Source organism: Xiphophorus maculatus, chromosome 24 (genome assembly GCF_002775205.1).
Source record: "Xiphophorus maculatus strain JP 163 A chromosome 24, X_maculatus-5.0-male, whole genome shotgun sequence".
Classification (NCBI taxonomy): Eukaryota; Metazoa; Chordata; class Actinopteri; order Cyprinodontiformes; family Poeciliidae; genus Xiphophorus; species Xiphophorus maculatus.
The window spans coordinates 6280946-6301606 of NC_036466.1; the positions used below are offsets into that span (position 1 = coordinate 6280946).

A 20661-nucleotide genomic window follows, 5' to 3' on the forward strand; every position below is an offset into this window, starting at 1 on the left:
TCTATTTTTACTCCAGGAATGCACCGATTTCAAAGTTTTTTGCTGATACTGCCGATATTCCTTTTTTTGAGTTTTTGCTTAAAAAGCCACAAAAAAGGAAAATCGGCAGTATCAGCAAAAAACTTTGAAATCGGTGCATTCCTGGAGTGACAAAATAAAATGGTAAAAAAAGATATTTAAGCAGAAATTGGCCTTAATTTTGACCGATTATTATGAAGTTTGTGGGTTTTAATCTAAAGATCCCAAATTAATCATTTAGATCCACTTTATTAATAGATCAAGATCAGGATTTGAACTCACATCCTTTGCATTTGAGGTCTGTTGCCTTAACCAGTGGACCACATGACCTTCTACACTTTAGAAGTTTCTCGCTGCGCATTTATCTTTCCAGTTATCAGTATCGACTGAAAGAGGCTGACAAAATAGACATTCTGTCCAGGATTTGAACCCTTGACCTTCATACTTGGTGTCTGATGCCATAACCCGTAGACCACATGATCTCCTACGCTGCAGAAATTTCTCGTAGCACATTTATCTTTTCTGCTGTCAGTAGTGACTGAAAGAGGCTACTAAAACAGACATTCATGCCAGGTCACTTGTTACATGAAGATCAAAACACCTCAACATATGTCACTCAAATAGTGGAAGATGATGTTGTCAACAGGTTAAAGCATCAGTCTCCAATTATGAAGGTCAAGGGTTCAAATCCTGGACAGAATTGTCTATTTTTCCAGCCTCTTTCAAAGGCACCATTGACAGCAGAAAAGATAAATGCTCCACAAGGAACTTCTAAAGCATGGAAGGTCATGTGGTCCACAGGTTAAGGCATCAGACCTCAGATACAGAGGATATGGGTTCAAATCCTGATCTTGGTCTATTAATAAAGTGGATCTTAATGATTAATTTGGGATTTTTAGATTAAAACCCACAAACTTCATGATAATCAGTCAAAATTAAGACCAATTTCTGCTTAAATATCTTTTTATCATTCTATTTTTACTCCAGGAATGCACCGATTTCAAAGTTTTTTGCTGATACTGCCGATATTCCTTTTTTTGAGTTTTTGCTTAAAAAGCCGCAAAAAAGGAAAATCGGCAGTATCAGCAAAAAACTTTGAAATCGGTGCATTCCTGGAGTGACAAAATAGAATGGTAAATAAAGATATTTAAGCAGAAATTGGCCTTAATTTTGACCGATTATTATGAAGTTTGTGGGTTTTAATCTAAAGATCCCAAATTAATCATTTAGATCCACTTTATTAATAGATCAAGATCAGGATTTGAACTCACATCCTTTGCATTTGAGGTCTGTTGCCTTAACCAGTGGACCACATGACCTTCTACACTTTAGAAGTTTCTCGCGGCGCATTTATCTTTCCAGTTATCAGTATTGACTGAAAGAGGCTGACAAAATAGACATTGTGTCCAGGATTAGAACCCTTGACCTTCATACTTGGTGTCTGACGCCATAACCCGTAGACCACATGATCTCCTATGCTAAAGAAATTTCTCGCGGCGCATTTATCTTTCCAGGTATCAGTATTGACTGAAAGAGGCTGACAAAATAGACATTCTGTCCAGGATTTGAACCCTTGACCTTCATACCTGGTGTCTGATGCCATACCCTGTAGACCACATGATCTCCTACGCTGCAGAAATTTCTCGTAGCACATTTATCTTTTCTGCTGTCAGTAGTGACTGAAAGAGGCTACTAAAACAGACATTCATGCCAGGTCACTTGTTACATGAAGATCAAAACACTTCAACATATGTCACTCAAATAGTGGAAGATGATGTTGTCAACAGGTTAAAGCATCAGTCTCCAATTATGAAGGTCAAGGGTTCAAATCCTGGACAGAATTGTCTATTTTTCCAGCCTCTTTCAAAGGCACCATTGACAGCAGAAAAGATAAATGCTCCACAAGGAACTTCTAAAGCATGGAAGGTCATGTGGTCCACAGGTTAAGGCATCAGACCTCAGATACAAAGGATATGGGTTCAAATCCTGATCTTGGTCTATTAATAAAGTGGATCTTAATGATTAATTTGGGATTTTTAGATTAAAACCCACAAACTTCATGATAATCAGTCAAAATTAAGACCAATTTCTGCTTAAATATCTTTTTTTATCATTCTATTTTTACTCCAGGAATGCACCGATTTCAAAGTTTTTTGCTGATACTGCCGATATTCCTTTTTTTGAGTTTTTGCTTAAAAAGCCACAAAAAAGGAAAATCGGCAGTATCAGCAAAAAACTTTGAAATCGGTGCATTCCTGGAGTGACAAAATAAAATGGTAAAAAAAGATATTTAAGCAGAAATTGGCCTTAATTTTGACCGATTATTATGAAGTTTGTGGGTTTTAATCTAAAGATCCCAAATTAATCATTTAGATCCACTTTATTAATAGATCAAGATCAGGATTTGAACTCACATCCTTTGCATTTGAGGTCTGTTGCCTTAACCAGTGGACCACATGACCTTCTACACTTTAGAAGTTTCTCGCTGCGCATTTATCTTTCCAGTTATCAGTATCGACTGAAAGAGGCTGACAAAATAGACATTCTGTCCAGGATTTGAACCCTTGACCTTCATACTTGGTGTCTGATGCCATAACCCGTAGACCACATGATCTCCTACGCTGCAGAAAGTTCTCGTAGCACATTTATCTTTTCTGCTGTCAGTAGTGACTGAAAGAGGCTACTAAAACAGACATTCATGCCAGGTCACTTGTTACATGAAGATCAAAACACCTCAACATATGTCACTCAAATAGTGGAAGATGATGTTGTCAACAGGTTAAAGCATCAGTCTCCAATTATGAAGGTCAAGGGTTCAAATCCTGGACAGAATTGTCTATTTTTCCAGCCTCTTTCAAAGGCACCATTGACAGCAGAAAAGATAAATGCTCCACAAGGAACTTCTAAAGCATGGAAGGTCATGTGGTCCACAGGTTAAGGCATCAGACCTCAGATACAAAGGATATAGGTTCAAATCCTGATCTTGGTCTATTAATAAAGAAGGATCTTAATGATTAATTTGGGATTTTTAGATTAAAACCCACAAACTTCATGATAATCAGTCAAAATTAAGACCAATTTCTGCTTAAATATCTTTTTTTTATCATTCTATTTTTACTCCAGGAATGCACCGATTTCAAAGTTTTTTGCTGATACTGCCGATATTCCTTTTTTTGAGTTTTTGCTTAAAAAGCCACAAAAAAGGAAAATCGGCAGTATCAGCAAAAAACTTTGAAATCGGTGCATTCCTGGAGTGACAAAATAAAATGGTAAAAAAAGATATTTAAGCAGAAATTGGCCTTAATTTTGACCGATTATTATGAAGTTTGTGGGTTTTAATCTAAAGATCCCAAATTAATCATTTAGATCCACTTTATTAATAGATCAAGATCAGGATTTGAACTCACATCCTTTGCATTTGAGGTCTGTTGCCTTAACCAGTGGACCACATGACCTTCTACACTTTAGAAGTTTCTCGCTGCGCATTTATCTTTCCAGTTATCAGTATCGACTGAAAGAGGCTGACAAAATAGACATTCTGTCCAGGATTTGAACCCTTGGCCTTCATACTTGGTGTCTGACGCCATAACCCGTAGACCACATGATCTCCTATGCTAAAGAAATTTCTCGCCGCGCATTTATCTTTCCAGGTATCAGTATTGACTGAAAGAGGCTGACAAAATAGACATTCTGTCCAGGATTTGAACCCTTGACCTTCATACTTGGTGTCTGATGCCATAACCTGTAGACCACATGATCTCCTACGCTGCAGAAATTTCTCGTAGAACATTTATCTTTTCTGCTGTCAATAGTGACTGAAAGAGGCTAATAAAATAGACATTCATTCCAGGATTTGAACCATCATATATAAAACATGGAGCAACTTATTAGATGTGCAAAGATAGTGTTTATGATGCCATTCATCAAAATGTAATGTTACTGGTTTTCTCACTTGTTTACTGGGTGGTGTTTTCATGACTGTGTATTTTCTTGTCTTTATGATGTAAATCACTATGAACTGTCTTGTTGCTGAAATGTGATATACAAACCAGGGTGGGTGGGGGGGGGTTATAGAGATTTTTAGAAATATATATAATTTAACTGCTGGAAAAACCATAAATAAGAATACTTTCCCCCACAAAAATTCAAAATAGGTTAAATTGTTGGTGGAGACAAAAATTAAGACAAACAACCTGAAGTGTATTTTAGAGCAGTATGTTGCCTTTATTCAACAATCACAATTACAGTTGAAGTTTTTACACTGTTAGTTTATTGAGAAAATGTAACAAATGTGAAACTGGACTTTTAGCCTCCGAGTCAATTTTAAAATACTTACAAGTCAGAAGTTACCACAGGGTGCAGTAAAGAGGAGAGGAGGTGACGCCCCCTTCATGGTTAGTGTACACTATAAATAAAGCATCCTGGTCTGTTGAAGCTGCTCATAAAATTTACAAGCAAGCAAACATTTAAACCTACAGGCCTGTCAGTAACATCATGGCAAGACAAAAACAACTCATGCAGAAAATAAAGAATTTAAAAAAACTTCATGCTTAATAGTTAGCTGAACATAGTTCAGATTATCGGATGTGTCATAAGCACAATGCCACGAAGAGGCATTACTTTGGGCCCACGCTCAGTCGCCACACTGACACACAGTGCCAGGAAGCCGGAGGGAAGGCGCTTCTTCAATAAACACAAAGAATTCTCTCTCGGTATTATTGTACAGTTAAACAGATATTTGTACAATGTCTGGTCTACGAAGCAAGCTTGTAACAAGGCTCACTCAAGCTACCCTCCTTGGTAGCCATTTTGAACTTCAAATGGGTGTTTGAATTCTTTCTAATTTAAAAGTTTGCCGTTTTCAAGTAATATAATCTCCTTTCGTCTTTTTTTCCTAAGTGCTTTTTTGCAATTATATGGCAAAACATCATCAGGGTCGAAAGAAATCTGAGGAAAATTCCATCAAAACCATGCTCAGGGTTTTATAGTATTTTGATAAGCAGTTTTCACAAAAATATTAAAAACTGCTCATCAATTTACTTAAATCCTAATCATTTTGACTATATATAAATAACCATGAGTCCCATTGGGATTTAGAAAACAACATCATCATTATCTTGTCTAGTAAATGGTCAAATCAGATAGAGTTCGTAAATAAGTATAGGGTGTGTATGTGACATGAAAATAATGCTATTTAGACGTTAGAGAAATTCAAAATGGCCACAGGGATATCATCTAAGTATTATTTTAATCATGAATGAACTCTACTGAATTCATGACTTGGGAGAAATTGTTTTAAGTTCTTTCATTACAACTTGTGTTATGTACATAAAAACAACGCCAATAAACGGAGAATGGAGATTTAAAAACGTAGTGATCCCAACCTTAGAGTAAAATCAGGCTGTCAATCACTAAATGTTCCTTTAATGGTTATTTACAGCAGCTTCCATTGTTATTGCCCACCCTGCTTATCGATGTGTAAAAAGATCCATTATGTTAAACAGAAATGTGAAAATGTTACTTTTTCCTCATTTATTGCGATTGTGTAAATGTAAAATTGGTTCCTTCTTACACATCTTTACCAACGTAGCCAATAACAAAACCCAAAAATAACAAGCAATGTAGTTGATACCTAAACATAGTAGGTCTGCAACTAATTTTCAAAAATATATATTCAAATGAATTGTCGCAAAGCTATTTTTAAGAATAAAAGTTGTAAAATTGCGATTAAAACAGAACGGTTGTCAATGCACTTTGTCATTTCGCTTTACAACGACAAGTCCATGTACTGTATATAATGTCAGCGACTTAGTTCATGATACAATTTGTATCAAACAGGGTTTTTCTCCGTCTAGCGTGAATTCAGCTGGGATCTGCTCCAGACGACAGCAGACTCTACTGCCCCGAAAGCAAAGCGAAAGAAAACGGTTAAATATATTTACACTTGCTGTCGACGATGCGCCTGAACTGAAGCAGATAACCAGAGTTGACCCAAAAGTCTAGGGCTTACAGAGAGAGAATGAGAGAGATGTCCCTTACTAAAACTAAGGTACACAGGACAGGGTCACCCATCTCTACGGCTTACAACTCTGACCAAAAAAGACTGCCGTCTCAATAAGACGACATTTTGAACACCCTTTTTTTTTTTTTTAAACAATCATGGAAAAAAAACCCAGCAAACACAACACACACACAAAAAGATTGATACAGGAAACAGACCAAGTACCAGAGAGTGAACTGTAGCGTAAAGATCATTACTCTGTAAATACATAGTTTTTAAGCCAGGTGAACTTTAACCTAAACAACTGCATTTCTGCAGGTTTCTCTAGACGGCCTTATTCAGTCAAAGCTAATTCTTATTGAAGTCAGTGGCATACCTTCACCAACATGTGGCGTATATGATATAAAAGTGTTTCCTACACCGGACTGCAAAATTAGGGTTCATGTTCTTTGAAGTACAAAGAGTTAAGTAACTGAATTATTAAATGTTAGCCAAGTGTCCTGTAGCTTAACTTCATCGGAATTAAATACAGACAAAAGAAAAGTCAGAATACTCCATAGGAAAGACCAGTAGTTTTGGATATAAAGCTGAAAATGTGTCTTAGCATCCTAGAAAAACATTAAAACAGTATTTTGTGTTAGCAAGAGTACAATACATCCATGTATAATACATGTTTAATAATTGATCATTAATGTAGCAGCTGACAAAGTTATAATTTCGATGTAAAATCATAAAAGTTCCTTTGGGCAGTCATGTAAAAGTAGTCTTGCTTGTTAAAGACGTGTCTACTTTAAAAACAAAAGAACTGCTTCATCTGGATAACAGATTCTCAAAGATGACTGTTCCTACAGAGATCAGAGCTGTGTTTTTTATTAGCATCTTCCAGGTATTTCATTAAGGGGGCAGTTTTATGTAAAATAGACTTTTTAGAGCTTTACATCAAGTTATGATGTTATTCCCTCATCAAAAACATACCTGGAGGGCGTGCCGTGGTGGTGTAGCGGTTAGCGCGACCCATATTTGGAGGCCTTGAGTCCTCGACGCGGCCGTTGCGGGTTCAACTCCCGGACCCGACGACATTTGCCGCATGTCTTCCCCGCTCTCCTTCCCCGTTTCCTGTCAGCCTACTGTCACATAAGGGACACTAGAGCCCACAAAAAAGACCCCCTGGAGGGGTAAAAAAAAAAAAACATACCTGGAGAGCTGCCTTGATTCTTTCATGCATGTTTGATTAAATGAAAGTTTTTTTAAGTCATATTTGACACCCAAATAGAGCACTTTTATAATTACTATATGCCTGAAAATATATAATACTGCCCCTTTAAGACTGCACGTACATTGCTTAAAAGTTCTTGACTAATTTCTTTTGCTTGTCCAAACGGGAGGGGATTCTTCAGTAGCCACTTTGCGCTTTCTCTGCCAAGATGGCGGCAGCCAGCTGCTGGGGGTCCGTGACATGGGGGCTCCTAGCCATCACACGCCTCACCAGCTCCAAGGGGAAGATGTTGCAAAGGTCGACGTACACCTTCTCCCTCACGTCTTCATAGCGGCAGTGCACGGGGGAGTCCGGGTGCTGCGGCCCGTACGGAGGAGGAGGGTGTGACAGAAGAGCGAGATGGGAGCTGTGAGGCGGGTAAGGAGGGTGGGGTGAGAGGGCTGGTGGCGGCGGGTGGCCTAGGTAACGTGTCGGGGACGGGTGCAGAGCTGGGTGAGACGAGCTGTAGCCCTCGTGAGGCCACGGTGCGGGGTGCCAGGACGACTGATGCGTGTCAGGCAGACTCTGGTAGGCTGACGGCTCATACCTTGATGGTGGGAGTGACGGCTGTCTGTAATAAGTCTCCCAGCTGGGCAGCGTTTTCGGTCGATGGTGGTGGTGAGACGCAGAGAGATGTTCATACAGATGCGAGTCGGACACACTTTCACTGCGAGTGGGGGCCAGGCAGCGGCCAATGGGAGATCCAGGGGGCTGACGGTTGGACTGAGGCAGAGAGTGGTAGTCGCCGGGGCAGCTGGAGCGGGCAGCTAGCGGCTGGTGTTGGAGGTGAGGAGGCAGAGGGTAAAGGGGTCGCTTAGGGGGTCCCTCTGGTGGAGGCTGCTCATGAACACAGCTCTGCCCACACGCAGCATTCAGATGGTAGGAATGAACGGCTGGATTAGAGGTGTGGTTGTGTTGGATGCTTGGGTAATCTGCCGCATGCAGACCGCACAGCTCATGGTTAGAAGCGATGTGATGAGCGTACAGGCGGCCAGAGGGGTTGGGCAAATGAACGCTTTCTTCTAATAAAGGTTCTGGGGGGCATCCGGGACAGGATCGGTCACTATATGAGTCACTGCTACCACAACTGATGCTGCTTTCACTCCCACATTCAGAACCTGTGGAGCCCATCGAGCCGAGCCGCAGCTCCGGATCGTTGGGGTAGCGGCAGTCCGGGCTTCGTCGGGAGGAGAGGCTCAGACCAGAGTAGGCCCGTGTCACAGAGTAGTAGCTTAAGTCTGGAGTCTCACAGTGAGGGTAGAGATCATGGCTGGGGGCCGGTAGATGTGTCCCTGATCTGGACTGTTGGTCTTGCAAAAGACCAAAACCAGGTGACGGTCCTGCCAGGGCTGAAGAAACAGCTAAACCTCCGCTACAGCTGATGTTGCTACTAGAACTGCTACTGCTGCTCCCACCTATGTTGCTCTTCTGGCTTTCTAGTCTACTTTTCACTAGTAGCTTCTCCTCAGCGTCACTGTACGACAGAGCTCGGATGCTGGGATCCGATTGCCTTTTTGGGGCACCGTTTTTTGCCTCGATGGTGCCAGCTGGCACACTGTGGCTCTTCACCAGTCCAGCATCCCCCTGGTTCTTGGAGGGGACGCAACTCTTGGCACTGGCACGCAACTCATCGGCCACGGCGCGCTGAGGCTGAGCTCCTCTCTCAGGGTGGTAGTACTTGCACTTGTGGCCATACGTGCACTTTTTCCCTAAAACAGAGAGTCGGGGAGCGAGGAAAGGAGGAGCAGTGTGTGAGGTAGTGTAGAAACTGGCTGTAATGACCGTGACAACAACAACTATAATCAGTGTGGAGGACTTTCAACCAACTCTTTTTTCCAGAATTGTTCCAATTGTTTCAAAGCCACTCCAAAACCTTTATTTTGTCCTACAGATCCACTCGGATGTGGACTTGCTGGTGTGGCACAACCTCACTTTAAATTATCCTGCCTTTTTATATGATTTCCTACTCCAACAAATATGATTCAAATGCCTGAACCAGTTTTCAGCAGGTAAATCTACAACAGCAAACCAATAACTCTTTCATTTGGTTCAGGTAAACACCTAAAATACGCAGGACAGCAGTCCTTCAAGACCAACTTTAGACACCACTGCTTTAAGTGGATTGTAACAAGAGGGTATTTGGACACAGTGACAACTTTTTCCTGTTGTTTTCTCACCATATGGACAGGGTTGTTTCTTCTGCTCAGGCAGGATTGGCCTTTTCCTCAAGAAGTTGTCCAGGCTGGGGCCGTGACGTCCGAGAGGATCATCTGGAGGCATAAATCTGAAACAAAAGGTTCATTTAAAGGCTGGTAAGAACCTGAGGTTCTTTCTTAAGGCGCAAGACAAGCGTCCTCTTTGCTAATGACTTCCTACAATCAAACTAAAGACCTGCACGTCACTATTCTTTTGCAGCAAAATCCTTACTTGTCATTGACAAAGGAATACATGAGCAGCCGCTCGTCTATGAACTTTTTCCACTCAGGCTTTTCATTAGCCAGGTCTCTGTAGTTGTCATTGGAGACGATGATGCCATCTGACTCATAAGCCAGCTTGACGATGAAGCGATCGTCATAACAGACCACGCGCCGGCCTTGGACGCGCCGTGAGGGGGTGAAGACCAGGATCTTTTCTTTCTCGAGGCGCCGCAGGATCTCCTGATCTGAGAAAGTGGGGAAAAAAATCAGGTAACGGACGTAACAGAAAAAAGAATTGCACTGCTTAAAGAAAATATTTTGGTTTTCACTTACCTGTTATTGGAGCATCAGGGCGGGACTGCTCTTTCCTCCAAGCAGGCACAAAAACCGTGATTTCCTGATGGCCGCGCTCCACAAACCAGTCTACAGCCAGCTGGATGCCCTGACAGGAAAACACCTCCTTGTTTCCATGACTGCAGAGCATAACAAAGATATGTCTTTACATGTATTATAAATGTTAAATTTGTGTTCTTAGATTATAGTTGCCTGTTTTACTTAAAGTTCCTGATTCTATTCAATCAAACTTCACAATAATCAGGGTTTTTCCCAGTGTCAGGCCACCAGTCTCAGTGTTTCTTTTTTATAATTTTTTTTTATATACCACTAACAGTGACAGTGGAGATGGATTGAACCAGGTTTATAGATGACACATTTAACTGTGTATACCTGGCCAGAGCGTTCCTTCTCACCTCATGGCCACGTTGCTGCCGTCCACCACGATCGGTCGCAGGTTGTCCTGGTCACAGACAGACTCCGTGGGTAGTGGAGAGTCCGATCTCTGCCCATCTAGCACATCAGAGCAGCCACAAGACGAGGATGATGAAGACGATGAGGTAGAAGTCAATATTCCCGCTGGCTGCTCGCTGTCAGGTTTGGTGCCCAGTTTGACCAATTCGCCCAGTATGTCGTTGATGAGGGTGTCGGGTCCGAGCTTGGACAGCACCTGGCGCACAGTCTCTTCAGAGTAACCCAGCTTCAAGGCAAACTCCAGCTTCGCCTGGTAGTCCTTCCCCGCCAGCTTGGGCTCTGGTTCTGGTGCGGGGCAGTCGGCCGGAGGCTCGGCCGGTTCCCGCTCCGGTTCTCCTGAGGGATCCGACGGAGGCTCCGGAGGCCCCTCCGTGCCCAGATCTACACATGGCGTGCGGCACAGCGGCTGGTGGGTGTTTTTACTGGAAGTGTAGCTGACCTCTCCTCCGTCTGAGTCTGCTGTGGCCGGCGGCGCCGTCTTGCACTCGCCATCAGACCCACCGCTCTCCTCCGGAGGGGAACAAACAGCAGTGGTGGTGGTGGCGAAGCTCTCCGCCTGCTCCTCCATAGCAGGGGGTCCTTCAAGGCCGCCAGCCTGCCGGTCGGCCCCTGCTACGTGGAGATACTCCAGGTCTGGCGCCAGGTCGAGGACTGCTCCCGCCTCCACATGGTCCTTCTGGCCCATGGATCCGTCACAGACATCCAGCACACCGGGCCGAGCAGCGCTCCTTCACAAAGCTCCACTCATCTGAGCCTGACGGGGGAGACGAAGAGGAGTTAATCACTTTAAGCAATATTTTCCCCGTCGTCCAAGCTAGGATTCATACAGCCGGCATAGACATGTTGCATGCTATCGTTTACATCCACATGTGCACAATGCTGGAAGGCAAACGGACTATTCTATTACTCATCATCCGTAGCATCGTTTACACTTCCATTAACAGAGTGAAACCTGGAGATGCTCACATTATTAACTTAGTGCAAAGGAGAAAATAACGCAGAAAAATTCTTGAACAACCGAGAGCCACTCGTATTCTTTTTCGTTGCTATAGCAACCAACTGACGACAAAGTCACTAATGTGCTAGGACTCGACATCAAAACAACATGCAAACATTTCCCACACAAAGTACAGAACATTCAGTCTGTTACAGTTTCATGTTTCCAAGCTTCATGCTTATTTTCTGATTATTAACAATGGGAAAATAACACAGAGGCGCGTAGATGAGCTAATTTAAACACCTTCTCTGCTGATGATTTCTCAGAGGGTTGGTATGTAGGTTGCCTGTTGCATCAAATTCTGCAGAACATAAGGTTGTCAAAGTCAAGCTAGCATAACTGACCTACTTCCTTTTCCCTTGCTATTTTTTTAAATTAAAATATTTTCCTGACCTTCTTATCAACTTACTATAGTGTTGACAATTAGTAGCAAAGCATTGCATCCATTTTTCTTTTATATATCGTGTGCCTTTGACTAATTGATATCCAAAACCAAATTGTAGTCATAATCTGCTAGCAGTTTTGTTGCCCTCCAGCTGCATAACAGGACGTAGCATACATGATATCATGCTGCAACATATCGACATATAGCAGCCAGAAACGGCTTTTTAAAAATAATCTTACCAAATAAAAATGTCTTTTTTTCTCTTTATGTTTCTGTACATTTATAATGTCATCTGCTTTGGTTCTGACTGCGTGCCGCACACACAAAGAACCAAAGGGGCCCCCTCACTGTAATTAATAAATTAATGGACTCTCGCCCCCCCCACCCAAGAAGCTGACCTCAGTATGTTTAAAAATGCGCTGTGCCCCAGCACATTAATCTACAGAGCAACACAGGATGAATCACTTTATATGAAAACAAGACATCCAGCCGTTAACCCCCCCTCACCCCCTCCCATTCAGTCAATCTTGTAATTAAGGTCCATATGCTCCCTCCCACCCTGAGGTGCTTCAAATATCTGGCAAAACCTGCATGTTACCACCTCAAAATAAACTCCCTGACTGCATTTATCTTTAATGGCGCATGCCTCTTAGTGGTAAAGCTGTTCAGAGATGCAACAATTTGGCCATTTTTAGCTCAAAAATCTCACCTTTTCCAGCAGCTGCTGCCTGAAAAAGTTTCTCCTGTAGGAGGAACTCGTTTTGTGAACATTATAATATTTTTGGCATATTCATAAGCATTAAAGTTATAATTTAAAGAGTTTTTACTTGATGAAAAGCACTCAAAGTGTTTTTCTGCCACGACAGAATGAAGACAAGTGGAAAGAAGTTTGAGAAAGAAAGACGCTAGATGTTCTCTCTGAAGCATATCTACTGCTCTTTAATGTCCATTTAAATGTATTAATGTCCAGTGACGAGCACAAAGAGAAGGAGGAACCTTACAAAGGTTTTTACAGGAAATGTTTGCAAGTAAACAAAACAAAAAAAAATGCCAATGTTTTGTGCAGATGAGGCGGAAGTCTGGATTTTTCCTGAAAATCAGCCAAACAAATGATCTGGACAAAGCAGACGAGGGGAGGTGAGACGACTCGGCGCTGCTGGGAGGGGAGGGGGAGCAGGGTGGAGAGCATTTTATGAAACAGGAGCTGGCGAGCTACTGTTGCTAAGCTACAGCTGCTGGAAGCATGCCAAGATAGGAGCGTTCAACCGGCTACCCGAGCAAAAAAAAAAAAAAGAAGTCCTATATGGGGGATGAGCTGAGCTTAAGTGTGCTTCACTGACAACAATAGAGCTGCAGCCGTGATTAGGATCGGGGCCTTGGCGTTTACCACTGTGGGCGTCGATGATGCCCTAGGGCACACGAACAAGATCTACCTCACAAGGTGACTCATGCTCATACAAAGAGTGAGGCAACACTTTATTTTAAAGGATGCTCTTCTCTCAGGTCCAACAAAAAGCATCACCTCAGCAGAACCCAAGGATACAAGCAGTTGAATCAACAACCTTGCTGCTGATGAGTAAATATGCCGGAAAACAGGAGAGCTGCTAATTTTGTATTAGCAGAGTTCATGGATGAAGACACACACACACACACACACACACACACACACAAATCAAATAAAAATAACTGAAGGTACAAAAATGGACAATAAAGACCTGGTGAATGTCATTCAGAGTTCCAGGAAATCCAAAAACATTCAACATTCATCATTAATGCTTCTTATGTGGATTTTTTCAGCGTCGGATTTTCAAGTCATCCGGCTTTCAGTGCAACACGAAAGCGTCAAACGAGCCCCCTCTCTTAACCGGTGGGCGAATCTTTCCAACGTCGCTGGCTGTGGTGGAGCAGCTGATGAATATGTAACACACTCCTTACAGCGAGAGTGTGCAGAGGAGGGGAGGGACGGCTTAAAAAGGCGGTTTTTCATGGGGGGGGTCTTTGGTGGCGCATGGCTGCATGCACAGCCGCCACCGTGCAAAAGTTGGTGTAGAAAAAAAAAAGGCAGAATCAGATGGCGGCAGCAGATGTTTACTGATCGGTCTGCATATACTTTATTCACACTAATTCATAAAAAAAAAAAATCTTGAGAAACACAAATTGAACTGCAAATTTTTGTTTCAGCTTCTGTTCTTTGTAATTTAGCAACATGTGGGGGAGGGGACACTTCAAGTCCAAATGCTGAAGTCCTAAAACTGACTCAGCACATCAATAAAGCTTTGATTTGTTTATGTTGTTAAAGATCATTTTAGAGTTTGAGACAATGTGGATTCATATCTTAACTTTTTTTTTTAGGTATGTTTTTAAGTACTTTTGACCAATTTTAGAATTGTTGAAGTTTATTTTATTTTTGATTTTTTTACCCTCATTTTTGGTTAAATTGACATTTTTCCAACTCAGCGTTCAGCAAACAATTCAGGTTTGAATTAGTCACATTTTCTTCGATGAGCTCGTTTATGAAAATTATGAAATCGGGACGTTCAACGCGCTCTGCAGAAATTTTTTCTTAACTATTCCAGACTATCTGGTTTTTCTGTGAGCACACATCCTACTTCATTATAAACCAGCATATTAAAGCTCCTGATTTAATACAAACAAGTTTAAGAAGCAGCTTCTAGGCAAGTCACAATAACATTTTGCTGGACGATAAATTGTCCCAGAAGTTGTTTTGAAACTATGTTCAAGTAATTTAGTGGTAATGGTATAATAACGCAAGCACACATTCTCAAAGATCAACAAAGATTAAAGAGAAAAACAATAAATCAAGAAAATGAAAATGATTGATATCGTTTTAATTTATCATTTAGGATGCTTCTCATGTTTGAACCTCAGACGTTGAGTTTGGCGTTCCTGCCTGTTCAGGTGACGGCGAGTCGAAGAGCTCAAAGATTGGAGCAGCTTATGAGAGGAAAAACATAAAGCAGGCGTTTCTCTGTATGGAAAATAGTCTACAACTGGAGGAAACATTGAAAACATCCTCCAGCAGGTTCACCCTAAAGCCAGACGGTCAGAGGCTTTAGTGGACATCCTGTCAACAGTCCCTGTGTTTAAAATTTTTAATTGCAACTGTTTTTTTTACTTATTATTGTCAAATTGATTGTATTTTATAACTTTCAATGTCTAATTTTATTATTTGTCTCTTATGATGTGTACTGCCGACTTTCTTGACCTCTCTTCACTCTCTTGTTCTTGCATAATATTACTTGAAAATGGTCTCAAAATAACAATATTATTATTTATCGCAATAACTTCTGGGATAATTTATTGTCCAGCAAAATTTGTTATCTTAACAGGTCTATTTATTAGACCAAAAAGGTTGAATCTCTCATGCACATATCCTGATTGTGTTGCAAAACGTCTCCGGTATCAGAGGCGGTTAGGTCCAGGGGAATAATTGCGTAATTGCCAGCAGAAAGGTGGAGGGTTCATATCACTCACCAGAGCCAGTCAGACCTGGGTGTCTCATTTCCACATATTTAAATCCTCGCTGAGGAGATGAGGAGAAACGCTGCTGGTGAAATGGACACAAATCGGGAGCCAAAGTTGCCCCATCCAAGCATCTTCCGGAGCGAGACGGCGTCCTCCAGCAGGCCGGTTGGACAATGAGCGGCCGGACAGATGGAGCAACAATGTCCGCCGACGCCTGGATTGAAGTAGGAGCTTCTTCACCAATCAGAGAGCAGCAGATTTACACCGAGACATGAGGAGGAGGAGGGGAGTGGCTCTGGGCAGATGCCTGCTTCCCTAAGGCACGCGTACTCTCCAACACACACACTCCTGTCCCAAGCCTGAAAGGGGCTTCCCCTGTGTGGCCGATGAATCCAGGAGGGGAGGGCCGGCCAACAATAGACCCACACAAAGGGAGGCTGGGGAGGGCAGCTGCAGCGTGGGGAACACCTGGCCACCGAGCGCCACAGTCACTCTTCTCTCTTTTGTTTCAGGCTGGGGGTGGTGCTGCCGCGGGGGGGGGGGGGGGGGGGGGGGGCAGAGAGACAGGCCGAACCGCCCGGCCCGGCCTTTAAGGATAGGCCGGATGAGCTTAAGCAGGAGAGAAACGCGAAGTGGGGAGTTCAAGGAGTTTATGTCCCTCGTCTGCATTGTTGTGGCACACTTCGGCCAGATGATGACTGGGAAACACAAATCTTTTCTCCTCTTTGTCTCCATGACGCCCACCGAGCCTCTGGCTCGCCGTAAACATGGCAGCATCATGGAGCAAAAACAATGAAACGCAGTTCGAATAAAAGCCAACACACTGAAACTGACCATTAATTTAGTAATCGATTATTCTATTGATCATTCTGACAATAAATTGGACAAACCATTGACACATTCTGCCGATTTTTCATTTAACCACATTTTTTTATACAGTATTAGAAATAGAAAACAAGCATTTTATTGCCTAAAATATAACGGCAGCATTCCTTTTCGTGAATGTGAACCAACTGAAGCCAAAACTGACAATATTTACAGACAAATTAGTTTTTATCTTAACTGCAACATGTATATAAATTTTGTTCAGTTTGTCCTTAGCTACTGCTCTGAATAAGTTGTATTTTTCAGCAAAAGGCCTTTTTTTATCTGCCTAGTCCACGATTTATCAATGACTAAATCAGTTGATTATTTCAATAATTAATTCATCACAAATAATTGCTTCAGCCTTACTTCATATCCCCTTTGCCTCAAATTTCTAGATCTAAGCTTTTAATTTCTACAGCGAGAATTTAAGGAAGGATGGCTGAGTGAAATTATTTCAGGTACATAAAGTGCATTTCACGCTGAATTGGAGATGTAAACTATGAGACCACAATAAATAATTCCTGAACTTCTTCCAGCTTTAAGTATAAATCTGCAATAATCTGGATGAAATAGTATCTTGTAGTGATGTACTGTGTGGAAATGATTCTTTTCGTGGTCTGCACCTCTTGATTTTCCCTCTGCAGAAAGCGCTGCAAACTCTAAACGCAGCATTCCTAAAAATCCACAAACACATGAATGCCTGAGGGCCAATTATGTAACCATCAATCAACGATGGTCACTGATCGGATGTTCTGGTCTTCGGGTCAGATATGGAAAACTGTTGGACCAGGAGATTTGCCCCCAAAATGTTAACAGCTAAACCCCCAACTACTTCACTTTTACTTAAGAAAAGGGAGCAGAGCTGAAGTACCCACATGCAACTTGTTATTAACGTAAACAGTTACAAACGTGCAGCTTCTACCGATAAAATATACACTTCTGCAGATATCGCATGGACAAAACGAGCAAACAAGACAGAAGGTAGTTTATTGGAGAGGATCATCAACACACTAAGGTTTAATTTACAAATGTCCACTTTGTTGCTTCAAACATAATGCACAGAGTCCATGTTTTGGATATAAACAAAGCAGGTGGAAGAAACGAACTCCCTTTCCTTACACATGCATAATCTCGGCCTTCTCCAGTCCACAACATCCATGCTCTTATTTGCAGATATGCATTTTTAAAAGGGAATAACACCCCATCCTCATCCTCTACAATCTGTTCCACTATCCATATTTAAGACGTCGCGGAGGGCCCGCGCAGAGGCGTGCACGGCCACCGCAGAAACCCAACACCGTCACGACCTCCCTTCCAGCTTCCACCCGCACCAACACGCAGCTCCTCCGGCTAATGAGTCCGCTCAGCTCGCCGCCAGACTCGGCCACTTACCCGGTCAGGGACGCCGCTGCACCAGTTCGGGGCTAAAACGAGCAAAACCTTCCATCCTGGGCCGGAGACGGACGCAACAAAACATCCGGCTGGGGCTGCAGCGTGACCCAACCAACCTCCGTCGAGCTGATAGAGCAACAAAGTAGTTTCCGGTTTGGAGTTTCACAATAAAATCTAACCACTTGGTTTTGTTACAAAAACGAGGCAAAAGCTGACATTAAGCTTTTTTTTTTTTATCACACATAAGTTTCAATATAGATTTACACAGTATCTGAAATACGTTTACTAAGATAAAATGCTTAAGTTTAAATTTTGAAAAATATAAATAAAATAAACAGGAAGCTATGACATTTAGTGTTGCGCCGCTAGAAAGGCCTTCTGCTTGAGAGGTACAATAGCCCCCCCTTGTGGTTAGACTAAAAAATACAAGTGATATTTTTATTATGGCTAGCCTTAAATCTAAAAATAAAGTTTCATAACGTACCAGTCCTAAAGCCACTCTTTAGGCAGATTAAAGAGGTCCACTCGGCACTTTATTAGTTATTCATCCTTCATAGAAAGTGATTTTATCTTACAAGTAACATTTCAGTACAATATAGAAACCGATTTTAAGTCAGTAAATCCTTAATATTGGTTAAAAAAGTAATAGTTCCACCAGTAGATTATATCATTTATAACAAGACATTTTTCCAATGTTGTAATCTACCAGTGGAACAAGTACTTTTTATCAATATTCAAGAAGTATTGACTTAAAACAAGCTCCTATATCTTGCTAAAGTTACTTGCAATAAAAGCTACATTAAAAATTCTGTGTACAGATTATTAGCCACTTGTCCTAAGCAAGCTATAGTTGAAGTATTTTTTGCACCATCAAAAGCAACCTAGACATTTACAGAAAAATAAGATGTTTTACGAAATAATGACAACTCTGTAAATCACTTCTGATTTTATTCAATGGAGGGAGAAAAAAAAAGACTTTCAGTAAAACACAGTAATCCCCCATAGCACACACAGAGAGGACATAAATTAGAGGCACGGCAGAGTGACGTTTAAGGAAAAACGTGTCACCTGGGTAGTGGAAAACATCTTCTGCCACACAGCCAGCGGCCTACTGTGCACTGCGAAGGATGCAGAGGAATCAAGTGAAATGACACTGTGGACTTATTGAGCAGAAGTTGATTATCCCTGCACAGAAACGTCTAAATGATAATACAAAGAGGGCTACAAAATACAAAACAGGGGGGAGTCTAGCCTAAAAATAAACCATAAATATTCATACTGACACACACTGGTTTAAAAAAAACAAAAACAAAGGAAAAACATCTGCTTCTGTAAACATTTCGAACATAAGGTGTGCATTACAATTTAAAAACCACTGCGGTCGCATACTTATCTGTAGAGAAATGTCAGAAACAAAGACTAAGTAAAAAAAACGATCTGAAGTGGTTCTGTAACACTGCTGTTAGAACGAGTGATTTTTATCAGCCCAAGACTACAAAAAAAAAAGCACCTAATATTGATCCCATCACCCTCAGATGCACCTGAAGGCACCGTCTGACAGCAAAGACTGCTAGGAAGTTGTGTTGTCTGAATGAAAGCACAGATGCATTTTAACAGTGGAAAGGGAGGGGAAGTGAAGTGAAGAATGGGCTTCAGATATGAAAAGTAAAACATTTGTTTGGTTTGGATGCCTTTTGATCTGGACATGATTATGTAAACAACCAAGCGTCATTAAAAAGAGGTCCAAGATTAGGTGACATGACTGGATTTAGGAGTTCCAGCAGTACACAACATCCAAATGTCTTCAGGGTTTAGCTCCAATTTAAAAATCGACAGGGAACCCTTCGAAGGCAACCGTAAAGCTACAGATGAAGCGAGAAACGGGTAAATGTCCCGATTGTGCAGAGAGACGAAGAGCCGATTCTTATTCCCTTTTTCCAGCCCGTCATCCTGCTAATCCTGCCTGCTAATTCACAGTTTAACCCTAGCCCTACTTGGAACTAATATAAAAAGAACAAAAGATAGGATGAATGTCACATTTCTGGATGCGTTTACTTTGTGTTTTTAGATTTCCAGTAGAAAAAAAAAAATGAAACCTGACAGCAGAGTCAAACCAAACACTTCGTGAGAAAGTTAGAGCCCTAAAAATATTACAGATTGAGGATAAATAGTGTGGATTTTTCCTTTACAGCTCATCTGATGTGTCCTGCTTTGTTGACGTTTATTTATATGCAGCAAGTCACATACAAAATATACAGTGTATTTAAAAAAACACAAAAAAAAACTGGGTGTAATTTTGCGTCATGACGTCACCAACAGGGATACTGTCAAACATAACTTACAGCACGATGTATGTACAAGCTGCTGATCCTGTACCCTGTGTTTAACAGATAAATCAAAGGTCCCTATAGGAGTTTTCACTTTAAGGCGAACAAAGTGAAGACGCAGATTCGCACGTCAAGCACCGGTCAGAGGGGAGGACTGGAGTTGTTCAGAAACATGCTTGACAGGGAGGTCAACAGCTACACAAGTTCTGGCACATCAAGTTTTGTTTTTCCAAACAGCAAAAGCTGATTAGGCCTTTCGTTGACCCCTCCAGACAATTTGTTAATTACATACAAGTTTTACTGCGACACAGAATAAATCGATTACCATTGTTCCCTCAGTGGAGATGGAGGAAAGCGCAGGGCAGCGAGGCAACTACAGACCTAAAGGTGACAAACCTAACACGCCTCCATTCGCTCCCGCTTTATTTTCGTGGTTACAGTCCAAACTGTGGTTGGTTTTGCCTGAGCGTGTGAGAGGGAGCTCCTCCAGGTCAGGCTCAGGACGGTGCGTCGTCGGCTCGTCGCTGCGTGGGCGAGGTCGTCTCGTTGGCTACCAGCTCATAAGGGAGGAGCGTCCCAGGGTCATAAAATACACCTGGCTGGCGCCGCCTTGACGCACGGAGGCGAAAAAGACCTAAAAAAACAACAACAAAAAATAAATGATGCTTTGGGGGAAACAAAAGATGCCGATACCAAAAAGTAAAACTAA

At 41.9% G+C, this 20661-nt stretch overlaps 2 protein-coding genes across 14 annotated transcripts in view; both read right to left on the minus strand.

The window, feature by feature from the left end:
* Positions 1-7208: 7208 nt before the first annotated feature.
* Positions 7209-17745, minus strand: LOC102233778 (probable ribonuclease ZC3H12C). The gene is made up of 6 exons (XM_005807985.3): positions 17626-17745; positions 10441-11252; positions 10025-10164; positions 9702-9936; positions 9452-9558; positions 7209-8983 (listed from the first exon to the last, which is right to left on the minus strand). The coding sequence occupies exons 2-6, from the start codon at positions 11181-11183 to the stop codon at positions 7413-7415; spliced, it is 2796 nt and encodes a 931-aa protein (XP_005808042.1). The 5' UTR covers positions 11184-11252; positions 17626-17745; the 3' UTR covers positions 7209-7412.
* An 811-nt stretch (positions 17746-18556) lies between these two features.
* LOC102229619 (mitogen-activated protein kinase kinase kinase kinase 4-like) overlaps positions 18557-20661 on the minus strand; it is a 38856-nt gene continuing 36751 nt past the window's right edge. For all 13 annotated transcript variants that reach the window (XM_023329470.1, XM_023329469.1, XM_023329472.1 and 10 more), the window contains one exon: positions 18557-20586. In XM_023329470.1, the coding sequence (XP_023185238.1) occupies positions 20503-20586 (84 nt within the window). In that variant the 3' untranslated portion in view covers positions 18557-20502. The remainder of the gene's footprint in view (positions 20587-20661) is intronic.

Excerpts from the sequence above, each read along its gene's own strand:
- LOC102233778 (XM_005807985.3), bottom strand. The coding sequence starts at position 11,183 with ATGGGCCAGAAGGACCATGTGGAGGCGGGAGCAGTCCTCGACCTGGCG. Across the intron at positions 10,165-10,440 it reads GGCAGCAACGTGGCCATGAG|TCATGGAAACAAGGAGGTGT; the intron begins GTGAGAAGGAAC and ends TATGCTCTGCAG. Across the intron at positions 9,937-10,024 it reads CCCTGATGCTCCAATAACAG|ATCAGGAGATCCTGCGGCGC; the intron begins GTAAGTGAAAAC and ends CCACTTTCTCAG.